At 39.6% G+C, this 14,984-nt stretch overlaps 1 protein-coding gene across 1 annotated transcript in view; it reads left to right on the top strand.

Annotated features, from left to right (window-relative positions):
• The window catches only part of elna (elastin a), a 78,525-nt gene extending 67,353 nt beyond the window's left edge, over nt 1–11,172 (top strand). Inside the window, exons 7-33 of the mRNA XM_076035968.1 lie at nt 778–825; nt 1,042–1,104; nt 3,582–3,653; nt 3,841–3,921; nt 4,109–4,153; nt 4,235–4,297; nt 4,373–4,405; nt 4,543–4,614; nt 5,239–5,280; nt 5,365–5,439; nt 5,523–5,573; nt 5,646–5,795; nt 5,952–5,984; nt 6,085–6,342; nt 6,842–6,979; nt 7,443–7,595; nt 8,143–8,313; nt 8,440–8,520; nt 8,615–8,689; nt 8,814–8,834; nt 8,957–9,017; nt 9,346–9,413; nt 9,616–9,693; nt 9,796–9,828; nt 10,293–10,382; nt 10,475–10,510; nt 10,879–11,172. Coding sequence (XP_075892083.1) covers nt 778–825; nt 1,042–1,104; nt 3,582–3,653; nt 3,841–3,921; nt 4,109–4,153; nt 4,235–4,297; nt 4,373–4,405; nt 4,543–4,614; nt 5,239–5,280; nt 5,365–5,439; nt 5,523–5,573; nt 5,646–5,795; nt 5,952–5,984; nt 6,085–6,342; nt 6,842–6,979; nt 7,443–7,595; nt 8,143–8,313; nt 8,440–8,520; nt 8,615–8,689; nt 8,814–8,834; nt 8,957–9,017; nt 9,346–9,413; nt 9,616–9,693; nt 9,796–9,828; nt 10,293–10,382; nt 10,475–10,510; nt 10,879–11,009 — 2,222 coding nt within the window. The 3' untranslated portion in view covers nt 11,010–11,172. The remainder of the gene's footprint in view (nt 1–777; nt 826–1,041; nt 1,105–3,581; nt 3,654–3,840; nt 3,922–4,108; nt 4,154–4,234; nt 4,298–4,372; nt 4,406–4,542; nt 4,615–5,238; nt 5,281–5,364; nt 5,440–5,522; nt 5,574–5,645; nt 5,796–5,951; nt 5,985–6,084; nt 6,343–6,841; nt 6,980–7,442; nt 7,596–8,142; nt 8,314–8,439; nt 8,521–8,614; nt 8,690–8,813; nt 8,835–8,956; nt 9,018–9,345; nt 9,414–9,615; nt 9,694–9,795; nt 9,829–10,292; nt 10,383–10,474; nt 10,511–10,878) is intronic.
• Nucleotides 11,173–14,984: the final 3,812 nt, after the last annotated feature.

Genomic DNA, 14,984 nt, shown 5'->3' on the forward strand with positions numbered 1-14,984 from the left:
ATCATGGTTTCTCCCAACATGTTTTGCTCTTTGTTGTTTCTTGGATATTACAAGGTATGATGGATAGATAGTTAGATAGATAGGTAGGTAGGTAGGTAGATGGAGAGAGAGAGAGATGTACATTTACCATATCTGTAATACTGCATAGCATTTCATTAATATTGTTGTTTCCGGTTGCTGCTATCACAAGGCAGTTACTGTAACTGGCCAAACACAAAGAATTGTACCAGTGAAGCAACTTAAGAATGTTGGGCAAATTTTGTTTACTTGAAAACTTTGAGAGTTAAAAACAAGTTCGAATATACATTTTTGTGACTGTCACACTTTGTCGTCTGTTTTGAAACACTGGACACTTCCTGGTAGTAAAACTTAGATTTGGCAGAAGTAAGTCCAACAAGAAAACTGCAAACATGGTAAATTAAAGACAAATGTTTGCAGATATCTGACTCACGTTGCGTGGATCTGGAAATTGATAAGAAAACAATTATTTGTCGCTTCATTTATTTAGCTTCATCTGTGTGGAATGTGGTACACGCCATGTCTTTGGTTCCTATGTGTGACCAATGACATGTTGAGAAACAGATGATGTTTTCTAAATGTTCTTTTCATATCGTCCATCTTGTTCAACTTTGAAACTGTCAAATCTGCGTTGTAGTTAAAAATTCATCATAAAAACCTTCGGCATAAAGTAAGCTAGCGCTAGCCAAACCTCTCCTGCAGAGTTTCTAGCGCATAGTCTGACCTTTTTTCTTGCCTTGTTCTAATGTCCCTATCAAGGTTATGGCAATCTAGGTGGAGCTGGAGGCCAAGGAGCCCTTGGAGGAGGTGAGTAGGCTGAATACGAAGTGACCAAAGAAGATTGTGAAATTTTTAGGTGGAAAATCCACATGAGGTCAGAGTGATACATTTTCCTCTAACTAACTAACAAGATATCTTCACACAGCTTCACATGCAATCTCCTATAAAAGGAAAGGTTGGCTCCAGTGTTAACTCTCATTGTAAGGCTGCGCTCACTCATTTCTGCTCCTCTGTTGGATGTAGGTGGTTATGGCGGATACGGTGGAGGCTTTTATCCAGGAGCGGGACAGAAAGCAGCTAAGAGAGGTATGGCAGATGACTGGAAATGTCTCATATCCCAGCTGCTCCACTAGAAAGCATTGCATGCATTTTTCCCCCCTTCTGTAAACACTTTATTTGTATCCAGAATCAAAAGCTGGCTCGGTAACTGTGCGGGAAACAAGATTTGTCAAGCTTGATGATGAAATATTAGATGCTGGAACAATCATGCTCATTGATGATGTTCCACGTTTGTCCGACGGCTGTTTGTTTTGATGGAAGCAGGGATGTTATGTGGAGCTTAACTTGAAGCTCTAGGCATCATCGCTTTCACATCACAATAAAAAAAATATTTTTAATTCCCCCGTGTTTGCTTATTGTATTTCCTCAGAGCAAAGCACAGCACCATCGTGAGGGAGAAATTGGCGCTGGTGTGCTTTCAAAAACAACGACCTTTGCAATAGTGACACTTTCCCTGCAGATCTCAGAGGTCATCTGCATCTGAAATCAGTGTTGCTGCTTCTCGACGACAGGCACTCCCCTGAACGCCTTAAAGTTTCTCGACTGTGTTTCTATTGGCACTGAGAATTTAACCTGACAAGAGAAAGCGCTCTCTGTTTTATTGTCGCGTTGTAGCTCAGATGGAAGATAACAGCCACATTTCTTTTTAATACCTCTCCCATTAACACATACTGCTGTTGTAAAAAAGCATCAGTGTTAATCGTTCCACATTCGAGTTTGCTTGTCGTGAGGTGAGAAAGAAATTTCATATCACCCTTCACTGCTAGTTTTTTTTTTTTTTACAATGCTTAATTGAGATGATGTCTCCACCTGCATCAGCCACTGTTAAAGGTGCAGAGACAACCACTTGTATAAAAATTGCCTTTGAGGGTGAGCCAGTAAATATGCCATATTTCTTTGTGTTGGGGGTGCAGGAGGGCTTCTGTTACCTCTTGGAGGTGAGCTGTTGTCTCTCCACAATGATATATTGTTTTGACCTGAGTCTTTTCAGACGTCTGCTCGAGGTGCACACTCGCATGTTTCCAGAAAGCCAAAATGAATGTTTCGCATTATTGGCAAGTGAGCATGAAAAAACACTGTTTGGCAAGCGCGCGCACATTTTTTATCACGTACCTGAAAACCTCAGAGAGATCGAGCTTTGATGCGGAGCCTAATGTGACCTTAGAGTCCAGCCTGCGTCTGTTGCACGCGGCTTTGACTTAAGGCGAGCGGATCAAGAGTGAACTCGCAGGGGCCCAATCGCAGCCAGAGCCGTTACATGGCAGGGATCCCACTATTTAAGTCAGGTGCGGCTGTGCCAAAATGTCAGTCCGCACAATCAGTCTGTACTTCTTCCACGGCACCTTTAATAACCGTTAAATCCTCCGTACGAGCCCGGAGGAACAGAGAGTCTCCGCGCTCCAAGCTTTTCGTCACCAAACCTGCCAGGCGTCGTGCTTTCGAGCGGTGCGCAACGTCTGTCCAGTCAAGGCCATTTAAGGTTGTTTTGTTTTTTTTTGGGGGGGGGTCCTGTAATAAAACCACAGCGTTTTATCTGGTTGCCAAGCCCAGTTACAAGCAACACTGACATATCGTTTCCTGTGCACGAGGATAGCCAAAGGAGCCGGGCTTCTGATGAGGCGAGGCGAATGCCATGCTTGTTGGCTGCCTCCCCTGATTAAATGAAACATCAGACATGTGGCTTTTTGATCACGGAGTGATGACAGACGAGAAGGGCCTTATTAAACCGCTGCGTACCACCAGGCAGCGCGGGAATGCGGAGCCCCGTGGAAGAGGTCAAGTGCGGCGCAAACCGCAGCTCTGTTCAGTGTTACAGCACCGCCTGGTGTCCATGTGCCGTACTTCCCCCCCCCCCCCCACTGTGAAATCATGTTTATCTTCATCATGCCAATAAAATCAAACAATTCTGCAATTTCAAATCATAGACAAAGGCATGCATCATGGATAACTAATTGCAATAGCAAATAGAAGCGAAAACAAAACAGAAAGAATCTAAACATTTTCAAAAAGGAGTGAGAAGAAGTAAAAGTTACTCTCACCCCTCTTACAATGACTTGCATAAAATACTTCTACTCTCTACTCTACTCATAAAATACAGTATTCAATTTTATAGAATTTTCATATCCTCCATACAATGATAAAAAAAAAATATATACACATAGGCATCAATTTCATACACTTTACAAAATACTCTCCAAATTACCATAACGTCACCTTATCAAAACAATGGCCTAAGTCATTTTTTGACGAAAATTAGTTTTTGGCTTAAATCATCTCTTGATAATGCTGGCCATCTCTTTTTGTGTTTTCCCAAAAACTAGAAAAAAATGACCTAGGCCATTATTTTAATAGGGTGACGTTAAGTATAACACAACAAAATGTGTACACAGTATACCTACATACACATCAACTCTTGATATCAAGATATATTTTTCACCAAATACAACTTGAAACTGGTGAGCAGGGCAAATGAGGTTTGGCTTGATCACTTAATATCCCCACAGGGACTGGGACTGTCCTTGGGGGAGGAGGAGGTCCTGGAGGACCAGGAACTGGAGCCGCAGTTCCCGCTGGAGGCAAGGCGCAAACACGTCACGACTTTCACTCACGGTTTCTTATCAAATGTGTTTTACTCCTTTCTTTCTTTGTTTATTTGAAATTACTTTTACGTGTTTTCTTTAAAATTCAACACTCACAAATGAACTTTTTAATGCGACAGATTCTTCAAGATTGGTGCCAAGTAACATTTCATTTACTTTTTAGTGCCTGTTATACCTCAGACTGGACTTCCAGGAGGCACTGGTTTAGGTCCTGGCGCTGGAAAGAAAGCATCCAAACTACCAGGTCTGAAAAAAAAAAACAACCTTGTATCTTCATTTATAACAGTAATAGTATCAGTATTTGTGGCTGTGGTAACTGGATTCTAGAGGACTCTACATCCTATCGCTACCTCAACCTAATCTAGAAGCTGAAATTTTTTTCTGGAGTTAGTGTAGTCATGGAATTTATTCTTTCTCCTTGGCCGATTCAGGTGTTGGGTTGCCTGGTCTTCACCAAGGACTGGTTCCAGGACAAGGTCTGTCCCATTTTCAACCAAGTGCTGCATTAAGTGAAGGTTAAAGAGGTCATATCTAACTTGCTGTTTTTCTTCCTTTAGGATTTGGTGGACGTGGAGTTTTGCCAGGAGTGGCTACAGGGACAGGCCTGAATCCCAAATCAGGTAAAAAATAATTAGGATTATTTGTACAAGCATGGTTTGGTTTATTATTTATCTATATTTATGATTTTTGCACAGCTGGAACAGGTGTGCAAGGTGGTCAGGGACCAGGTAAGTTTATTTTTTCTTTAATTAACTTAAGAAATAAGTAACCTAATATATTCTAAAAGATTTTTGGTAGTATTTTATTATAATAGTATGTTTTAAATCGGTGATTGTAAAAAGACGCTTCATCCTTGTGCCAATAGGACGTGGTTATGGTGGCCCAATGCAGCCAGGAGTTTTCCATGGGTATCCCCTCAAATCACCAAAACTACAAGGTGTGATCTTTGACCAGCTTTATTCTTTATAGTGAATTTTTACCTTCTTCAAAGGTGTTGGTGGCATTTGTTATGGCCTAAAACTTAAGAAATCCCCACTGTAGGACTGCATTGGTCCTCATCTTTCATAACAGACAGAAGCTGCATAAATCAAATTGTTAAACTTCTCATGAAATTCGATTTAAGCTCTTTATTTTCCAGTCTTGCACAAATGTCTATCCAAATAATTCTACTGATCTCATGGAAAAACATCGAAAAATTCTGCTCTGGTTCTTTGTGAGCTGTGATTCCCCAGAATAGATTGCTTTGGAAAACACTGCAATGTGTTTGTTTGTGTTTTGATAATGCAGATACAATTATTCTTGTTATAAAAACAACAGAAAATGAAACATCAGCACAGTTCATTTTGCGCAACATTGGGATGTTAGACAGCATACTAGCAGACTAAACTAGCAGACAGCAGACACTTCACTTCATGTCCAAATTTGGACTTTTAGATTTCAGATAGTATCCAAGGAATCCAAAATAAAGGACTCTGGTTTTGATTTACCTATTATGGATGAATTGGATTTATTTAACATATTTATGTACAATTTATAAATTAGTGAATTTACTTATTCTCAGGAGCCTATGGATCAAAACCCGCAGGAGCCAAACCGCCTTATGGTAAAATATTTTTTGTTCTATTTCTACGTGTTCTTGTGTGGGATTGCAAAGTAGTTGATCATGTGTTGCATCACAATGATGCAGGTGGGTTTGGACCTGGTGGTGCTGGACTTCCTGTAGTACCCGGTGGTGCTGGTTATGGTTATCCTCTTGGAAATGGTAAGTGTTCTGATGAATTAACTACTTGTAGACTGTTTTGTTCATAAGCTGGTGACACGTTCAACTTCCAAACATTTTTACAGGAGGGGGACCAGGCGGCATCTCACTTGCTCAAGCAAAAGCTGCCAAATATGGTAGTCTACCACATATTCACATAAATAGGACTCAGCCATAAGTTACTTTACTGCAACGTGTCTTGGTTACAGGTTATGGTGCTGGAGGAGTTGCGGGTGTTGGTGGTGTTGGTGGTGTTGGAGGCGTTGGTGGAGTTGGAGGCGTTGGTGGTGTTGGAGGAGTTGGAGGGGTTGGAGGGGTTGGTGGCACTGGTGGACTATACCCCGGCCAAATCCCTGGAGGTAAAATATCAAGTATTCATGCGATGAAATAAACATTCACTTTTTCAATTCTCCCTGGTTTAGCAACGTCACTTTTAAACTCCAGGAATATATTTTGTTCTATAATATACTTCTATCTATAATATACTTCTACATTCCGGTCTGTTCATTGTGTAGGATATGGAGCTGGATCAAAGGCTGCTAAATATGGTGAGAATCTTCTCTGTGTCTGCCAGGGGCAGAACATTTTCAATATCACATGTCTAAGAACATCTCCATCTACGCTGACATGAGTGCATTTTATGAACAGGAGTTCCAGGAGGAGTTCCAGGAGGAGTTCCAGGAGGAGTGCCAGGAGGAGTTCCAGGTGGAGTTCCAGGTGGAGTTCCAGGAGGAGTGCCAGGAGGAGTTCCAGGAGGAGTGCCAGGTGGAGTGCCAGGTGGAGTGCCAGGTGGAGTTCCAGGTGGAGTGCCAGGTGGAGTGCCAGGAGGACTTCCAGGAGGGGCACCACTTGGAGCCTATCCTGGAGGTGGAGGCTACTCACCAGCAGCTAAAGCTGCCAAATATGGTATTGTGTTTTTGTTATTAGAAAAAAATAATTTCTACAATTCCTTCAGTTTTTCACCAGTCTTAACAAGGACAAAATGTTCTAGAGTGAATCATTGTATTTTGTCTTGACTTTGGGTGCTGTCTTAGGGTCAAGGTGTGGTTCCACTCTGGACAATTCTTCTTTTCTTCCTCAATAAAGCTGAGCTTACCCTGCGCACCAAGCAGATGGCAGCACTTTTGCCTCTTAAACCAATTGTCGTCTCAGATTAAACCTATTGAAATATGCCTTTTTTCTATTCCACCTATTTTAAATATATGTATATATTTCAATTTATATATTTCAGTATTATATTTCAAACTTTTAATTCATATATTTCCCGAACTGCTACATAGGGTGTTTCTAATTTATTTCACAGATTTTTTTTTTATCTCAGTTTAATCATATAATTTATTTTACTTCTAAATAAGGCCTTTTTTTTTTTAATCACGCAGAAATGTGATTTTGAAACTTTCCACAGGGGTAACAGGAGTTGGGGGAGTTGGAGGAGTTGGAGGAACTGGAGGATTCGGAGGTTCAAGATTTGGAGGAGTGGGAGGAGGAACAGGAGGAGTGGGACCTGGAGGTTACCCTACCGCTGCCAAAGCTGCTAAATATGGTATTTATCGAAATTCAAACATGATAAAAACTTGAGCCCTTCCCTGTATACTGTTATTGTTACTGATTTATAGTACTGATAACTGTGTAACCTCAGTCTAACTCCTCGTTAATCTGCACAGCAACAACAACAACAACAACAGCTACTACCACTAGCCTATTTCTCCTCAAGGACACTGCTTGAGTAGTTTGAATGAACCTTTGTACATACTGTAGCTTAACACATAACTAGGATGTAGATCACACAGTGGAGCTGACTCAGGCAGTGCTGACTCATATGACTCAGGAGATTCATGTGAGTGATCCAGAAGATTCGTTTTAGTGGCCTGGACATCCAACCATTAATTAGTGCGGGGTGGTTTGCGGTGAAGTTTTATTGAGCACCCAAGGTTGTTTATTAGGCTATACTTGTGTAGTTGCATAGTACTTTCGTGAAGACAAACTGTATGTTTTGTGCTTTGCAGGAGCACAAGGACTTGGAGGAGGAGGAGGAGGAGGAGTTGGAGGAGGAGTTGGAGGAACAGGACTTGGAGGGGCAGGAGGACTAGGAGGAACAGGATTTGGAGGGGCAGGAGGTTACGCTGCTGCCAAAGCAGCTAAATATGGTAAATCATTCAGTCATTCATATGCCCGTTGTGATCAAATGATAACAGGCAATAGATGAAATAAAAAATAAAAATCAAATGTCCAGGTTCCCTTCCCTCTTCTTCACTCAAACTAAACTTTGGATACTTTCTGGCAGCCTTCTAAGAAAGAGCTTTGATGTATTAATAGAAATGTGAAATAATGTTTGTATTTCACAGCAGCAGCAGCACTAGGACAAGGAGGAGCTGGAACCTATGGAGGAGGAGGAGGAGTTGGAGGAGCAGGACCAGGAGGGGCAGGAGGACTAGGAGGAACAGGACTTGGAGGGGCAGGAGGTTACGCTGCTGCCAAAGCAGCTAAATATGGTAAATCTCACATCATTCAGTCATTCATATGCCCGTTATGATCAAATGATAACAGGCAACAGATGAAATAAAAAATAAAAATCAAATGTCCATGTTCCCTTCCCTCTTCGTAAAAAGCTTCACGCAAACTAAACTTTTGATACTTTCTGGCAGCCTTTTAAGAAAGAGCTTTGATGTATTAATAGAGATGTGAAATAATGTTTGTATTTCACAGCAGCAGCAGCAGCACAAGGACAAGGAGGAGCTGGGACAGTTGGAGGAGCAGGAACCTATGGAGGAGGAGCAGGATTTGGAGGAGCAGGAACCTATGGAGGAGGAGCAGGAGTTGGAGGAGCAGGACCAGGAGGGGCAGGAGGTTACGCTGCTGCTAAAGCGGCCAAATATGGTACCCGATAAGCGATTAAAATAAAAAGAAAGGAAATGTTTTTTTGAAAAGACATGATTTGAAGAGTTTTGTTTTTTCTTTTATGCATTAGATGTTAACTGGCTTGATTATATCATTAATTTTTAGGTCCTGGTGGGGCTGGATTTGTTCCAGGCGGCGGAGATGCAGCGGTCCCTGGAAGAGTTCCATTTCTCCCAGGTTACGGATGTAAGACAGTTTTGTGAAATACGATTTCATCAATAGTTTTTTTTTACGGAAAAATGTATTTTGATATAATCTCCTTTGGATTGCTTTATTTCAGCCTTGGCTAATCTCGGAGGAGGAGGATATCCAGTGGGAGCAGGACAAGTGCTCCCTGGTGCTGGTGCCTATGGAGGTGAGGTGTTAAACTCATGATGTCAATAATCATATGTATCATATGTATTGTATGTCAGCTTATGCCTCTTTCAAGTCTTCTTTAATTTAATGTATATCACAAATGTTTTGTTTCCTCCTCACAGGGGTCAAGCCACCCAAATATGGTACGAAGTGAGGTTAAAGTGGTTTCCTCCTTTTCACTGGACAAATACATAGATAATACTCAAAACAGTTAAATGTTAATTAATGCAAACTAACAATTGAATCTGCTTTATGATACCGAAAGGTGTTCCAGGAGCAACAGGAGGAGTTTTTGGTGGTGGAGGAGCAGGACTTCCTACTGGAGGTCTGGCAGGTTTTTTTTTTTTACCCTGCTCTGTATGTAACCTAACCAGATATTTATTGTGTTTCTTAAACTCTAGGAAAAATTGTAGAGGACAATAATCATTCCTTGCGTTTGTCAATCATGGTATTTTATTTTGAAAATGAACCGTATTTTCGTGATTCTTTGAGCAACTTCCTGTCCACCTTGACGCTTTCGCTGCACTTCCGCCTCCGGTGTGAACCAGGTGTTAAAAAAGATAGTGCCATTTAAAGAAGTTTGAGTTAACGTGTTATTAACGTGTTATTAACGTGTTATTAACGTGTTATTAACGTGTTAACTTCGACCGCCCTAGATTTTTATCAACGAGGAGCTAGTCTTGGAGGAGGATACTCGGCTGCCGCAAAAGCTGCTAAATATGGTAACATGAATGCTATTTCACATTGTTTTAAGCTCATTATCATGAATAATCAAAGTGATGTTTGACATGTGCTTTGTTCAAGTATCAGGGTCGCTGTGCCAAATTTCTTTGCAATAGGATTCAGTGCCATTTGTCTTTGCTCCTTGAATTGGTGTTTCAGGAGGTGCTGGAACCGGCCTGCCAGTCGGAGGGGTGGGTGGAGTCGGAGGAGTGGGAGCAGGTTTGCCAACAGGAGGACTTGGTGGAACTGGAGTGGCTACCGGGGGTGTTGGCGCTCAAGGTACTGTTGCGTATGCTTGAAAATAAATACTGAACAGCACTGTTAATCGACCACCGTTTCCGCTCATCAACAAGATGTTAATGACGGGATGTTTTTGTGCAGGTTATCCCGGTGGGGTGAAACCACCAAAATCTGGTAAGAAGAAACAAGCAGTCACATGATAGACAATCAATTCCCAGCCTGCTCTGTATCCAAAGCTGTCATAACAATGACATCGTCCAAACTCACCACAGAACACGAGTTGTCTCTCTGCGAGAAGCCCCCAAACATGAACCCACTTTTCCCATTTTAAAACGTATATTATTATTATATCTTAATGTCAATATTATATCTGAATCAGTAGCATCCTTGAGCCCATTTACTTTTTTATATCAGTGTCCAAATTGTCAGATTGAGTTTGATAATGCCAAATTCATAAATGCTTTAACATGTGAAAGTGGGGAGAGAATGCAAAGCTTTTAACTTTGGCAGGGAAAACCATTTCAATACCTTCCTCTGTGTGTGTGTGTGTGTGTGTGTGTGTGTGTGTGTGTGTGTGTGTGTGTGTGTGTGTGTGTGTGTGTGTGTGTGTGTGTGTGTGTGTGTGTCTATCCTGTCAGGCATCACTGGAGTTGGCCTTGCTGTGCCGGGTGCCACTCCTGGTACAGGTGTCGGCGTGGTCCCTGGTGGTTCTGCTGTTGTTGCTACAGGTACAGATTATTATTTTGTTTTTATTATTATTTTCCATTTAGTTTAGGCTTTTCTCATGCTTTGCAATTGATCTCTTGCGTTGCTTTTACAGCGAAAGACGTAGGTCTTGCTGGGACCCCTCAGCCAGGTACAGTGAGAGGACCGTACTTGGCAGGACATCTTGTTCGCACACATTTATCCCATATGTAATGTTTGGGGGGACAGCTTTTTGCAGCATACTGGAGGAGGACAGAGGCACCATAACATATTGCATTTATGTATCTCCTCATATTAGGCACAGTATAAGCACTGCCCAGACATTCATCTCATCTCTATTTTGTTCATCTGTTTCTTGCTAGAGAGAAGCTCTCATGTTGTTTGTACCGCTAAAGCCACCAGCTATTGACACCTCGCAGCAGTATGGCGCTCCGCTTTGCAGCGTCTGCATTTTCTACTCCCTCTATTCTCTCGTTAAAGTGCAATACGTGAAAACTGGAACCTGTTGTCTCTTGGCAGGGCCCACGCCTATTGCCGAAATTGGCTTGGCCCCAGAGGTCCCGAAGCCCAGTAAGACTTGCTGTTTGCATGAAAGCTTTGACTTTGTCATGAAACTGTGGTTTTTCAGTATTGAAACTGCCAAACCATAGAGTTTTTGCTTTGCAGCGCTTCGCAGGCCTCACGTCAACGTTTCAATCGGCATCCAGACAAGAGACACTGATTCTTCAGTGGTCAAAACAGGCTTGTCGTGCCACTTTTTCATGCATCAAATCATATTGATAGTGGTTAATGATATTTTATATATATATATATATATATATATATATATATATATATATATATATATATATATATGTATATATATATATATATATATATATATGTATATGTATATATATATATATATATATATATATATATGTATATATATATATATATATATATGTATATGTATATGTATATATGTATATGTATATGTATATATGTATATATATATGTATATGTATATGTATATGTATATGTGTATATGTATATGTGTATATGTATATGTATATGTATATATGTATATATATATGTATATGTGTATATGTATATATATATATGTATATGTGTATATGTATATATATGTATATGTGTATATGTATATATGTATATGTATATATATATATGTATATATGTATATATATATGTATATATATATATATGTATATATATATATATATACATATATATATATATATACAGTTAAACTTTAATATATTATATTATGTGGAGAAATAGTAGGGAATTTGAACCTCATGGTTTTGTTTTGTTTGGTTTTTTTAATGTTTTGTGTTTTTAAAAAAAAGTATCATTACCGTCTCAGAATGAGTAATTCGGCTTCATTTTGAGACTCAACAGACAGCATTTGGACATGATTGATAGTTGCAAATTTCTTGCTGTGTTTTGCAGCTTTCCTGATACAAGATATTTTTTTTAATCCTGTATCCTGTCTTTGTTGGCATTTTTACTTTTAAACTAACAGCTCACTTTGCTTGGTGTTTGATGTGCTTCCACTCAATCATGGCTATAGTTTCATTAAAAATCTGAAATGGAATGTAGTAAGTAAGAAGAATCATTCAAGGATTGTCAGTGCAGGCACAGACTTCCCAGAGTCTATAATCTACTTGTATTTTGTCACTTTTTTCCTGTATGTACGATGACGTTTTTCAGTGTTCAATCGTTGCGTTGAAAGTTTGTGAAATAATGTTGAATTTAATATGTCAGTTGTCTTATTAGTTGTTTGCTTTTGGATGTTTTCTTCTCATGTTAAGTGTTTGCTTTTATACGTCCTGTTTTCTGTCTTTTTTTGCATGTCAATATAGATAGAATGTAGGTGCACCATTTTAAATGGGATATACCTAAACAAATGAAAAACTAAATATACCTTTATTTTTTTAATGGTGTTTTATTGTTTTAAATATTTTGACTAATTTTTGTCTTTAATTCTCTTTTGTACTTTCTCCTCATATATCTAATCTAATGGATCAATGGAACAGGCGGTGAGTTCAGTTTAACTCTGCGTTCTTGCACTTGTTACACTTGTTTTCTATACTTCTGATGTTGTTAGACATTCTGGTCTCATGAACCTTTTAACATTTGACAGTGCAAGGTGGAATTATTCAAACTAGTGGTAAGTTATATATGTAGTATTTAACTACAAAAACTACAGACTAAATGTAAATTATTTCCCATCACAATGCCTTCTCTTTATATTTGCAGCAGGAACAGGTGTTGGTAAATATGATTTTTGCTTACCAAAAATAATAATACCAAACAAACCACAACCATTCTAACATTAATTTGATTTATACACATATTTCATTCTGTTCATGTATACTTTTTTTATTTAGGTGGTGCTGGTGTTCCTGCATTACCTGGTGGTAAGAGATTTTTATTCCTTGTTTCACATATACCACTTTTTGTAGAATTTGATTTTCCTTTCTCTATGTTATTGCCATTATGGTAGAGTGAATGGGTATGCCTTAAGTAGGTTAAACTCATTTTTAATGAGTGAATTATTGTTATTATTATTATTATTATTATTATTATTATTATTATTATTATTATTATTATTATTATCATTATTATTATCATTATCATTATTATTATTATCATTATTATTATTATCATTATTATTATTATTATTTTTACTATTATTACTTTGTGTCTGTCCCCTCTCATTTTAGCTGCAACTGCAACTGGAGTCCAGCAACCTGGAGGTAAACTGCTGCACAAACCTTTCATGTCTTTTTATGTTTCATTGTAAAAGTGGGAATATGTATTGATCGAACCTTGATCCACCAATGAAATATGTAAGAAATGAACTGGCCACATGGTGGAGACAAATACATACAGTATATATATAAAAATGTCATTTGTTTCTGAGTTTGTGTTTTGCTTTCCACATTTCTGCTCTTTGTAGGTGTTGGTGTTGGTGTTGGTGTTGGCACAGGCGGTAAAGGCCCTAAACCAGGATACATAGGTAACTAAATTCCCAACAATTTAATCATCATTTAATCTATCACCTATTATTCTTCAGTTTTTGTTTATCTTTCTAATTCCATTGATAATGAGTCCCTATCAAACTGTAAATATGGTTATGGTCAAACTAACACAATTTTACAGGACCTCAATGCACAGGTGTGAAGCTTGTGTTATTGAGAATTGGAGTCTTTCTAATTTTTTTAATTTTGCTCCCTGTCCTCGCTTCACCTCGAGCTCCATTTGGAACATGGCAGCGCACGAACACTTTGCATCTCTGCTGTGTCAAAACACTCTCACGAGGTGCACTTCCAGGGATGTCAGATAGTGCAGATAGGCTATATTTCTCTTACCTTGCATTTTTCTTGACCATAAATGGTTCTAAGTGAATCGATAAATCCTGCTGTCTAAATAGAATAGAAAGCTGTGTCAGAACACTCACTATTTTGTTTGTTTGCAGTTTGAGGACCGTTACATTGATGTTTCTCAACCAATGTTTTACCTCTGTAGCCATGAAAAAAAAACTAATTTTACTTAGTTTAACAGAGAAAGAAATGTTAATTATTACCTGAACTTGCTTGTCCTCTTTCAACACTTTTACTCTGAAGGCACTGGAACAGGTGTTGGCCAATTTCCAGGTACTTATCCATATGGTGGAACTTATGGGGGTAAGTTGTCTCCCTGACCTAACAGCATCTTCTGTGTAAAATTCAACAGCCATCACATTCTTTTCTGTAATGCGCTTCAGTTCCTTACGGCGTTGCTCCTGGAGTTGGAGGTGTAGGTGGAACTGGTGCAAAACCTTTGAAACCTCCAGGTAAGATCCAGGTTTAAATCTGTGAATTATGTTTGTTTGATTGTTTTTTTTTTGTAACTTTTTGGTGGATAAGCTCATATGCTGTGCATTTGTATTGCAGTGGGAGGAGTCGTAAACCCCCTTGCAGCTGGAGGTTATCAAGGTTGGCACGCTCCTGCTTGTCAATTATAAATGTATTTGTGGACCCTAAGAATACAAAGACACATCTGATTAGAAAAAAATCATTTTAACATAAAGACACAGCAGCCATCGCTGTGAGCTGAGCCGGAGGAGTTGGGCTATTTTGGAGAGATGTGACCAGGGCTTGGGATGACGAGATGCACAATCACTTATAAACAATGTTTCCTGGCTGAAGACAAATACAAGCTCTGCCCAGTACTCAAAGTGACAGTTGCTTAGAGGATGTCATCGCCTTTCACTTCCTGTGCAGGAAATTGGCCGACGTGCTGATAAGTGTGTGTGTGTGTGTGTGTGTGTGTGTGTGTGTGTGTGTGTGTGTGTGTGTGTGTGTGTGTGTGTGTGTGTGTGTGTGTGCGAGTGCACGCGCCATCAACAAGAGGTCATCTGAGCACACTGATGGCGGAAATGGGTTTAACTGGATTTACACGCTTTGCTAGGTTTAAGTGTCTGTCTTTGGTGGCAGGAGGGTTTCCGTATCCAGCTGGAGTCGGAGGCGGGAATGGAGGCGTTGCTGGTGCCGGTGGAGCTAAAGGGCCCAAACCAGGTAGAGTATCGGCGAGTTGTTGTCCAAAAATGCCCTAAAATATCCGTTACTATGATCACT

Source organism: Nelusetta ayraudi, unplaced genomic scaffold, assembly GCF_046127955.1.
Source record: "Nelusetta ayraudi isolate G7.1 ecotype Tasmania unplaced genomic scaffold, CSIRO-AGI_Nayr_v1 ptg000048l, whole genome shotgun sequence".
NCBI lineage: Eukaryota > Metazoa > Chordata > Actinopteri > Tetraodontiformes > Monacanthidae > Nelusetta > Nelusetta ayraudi.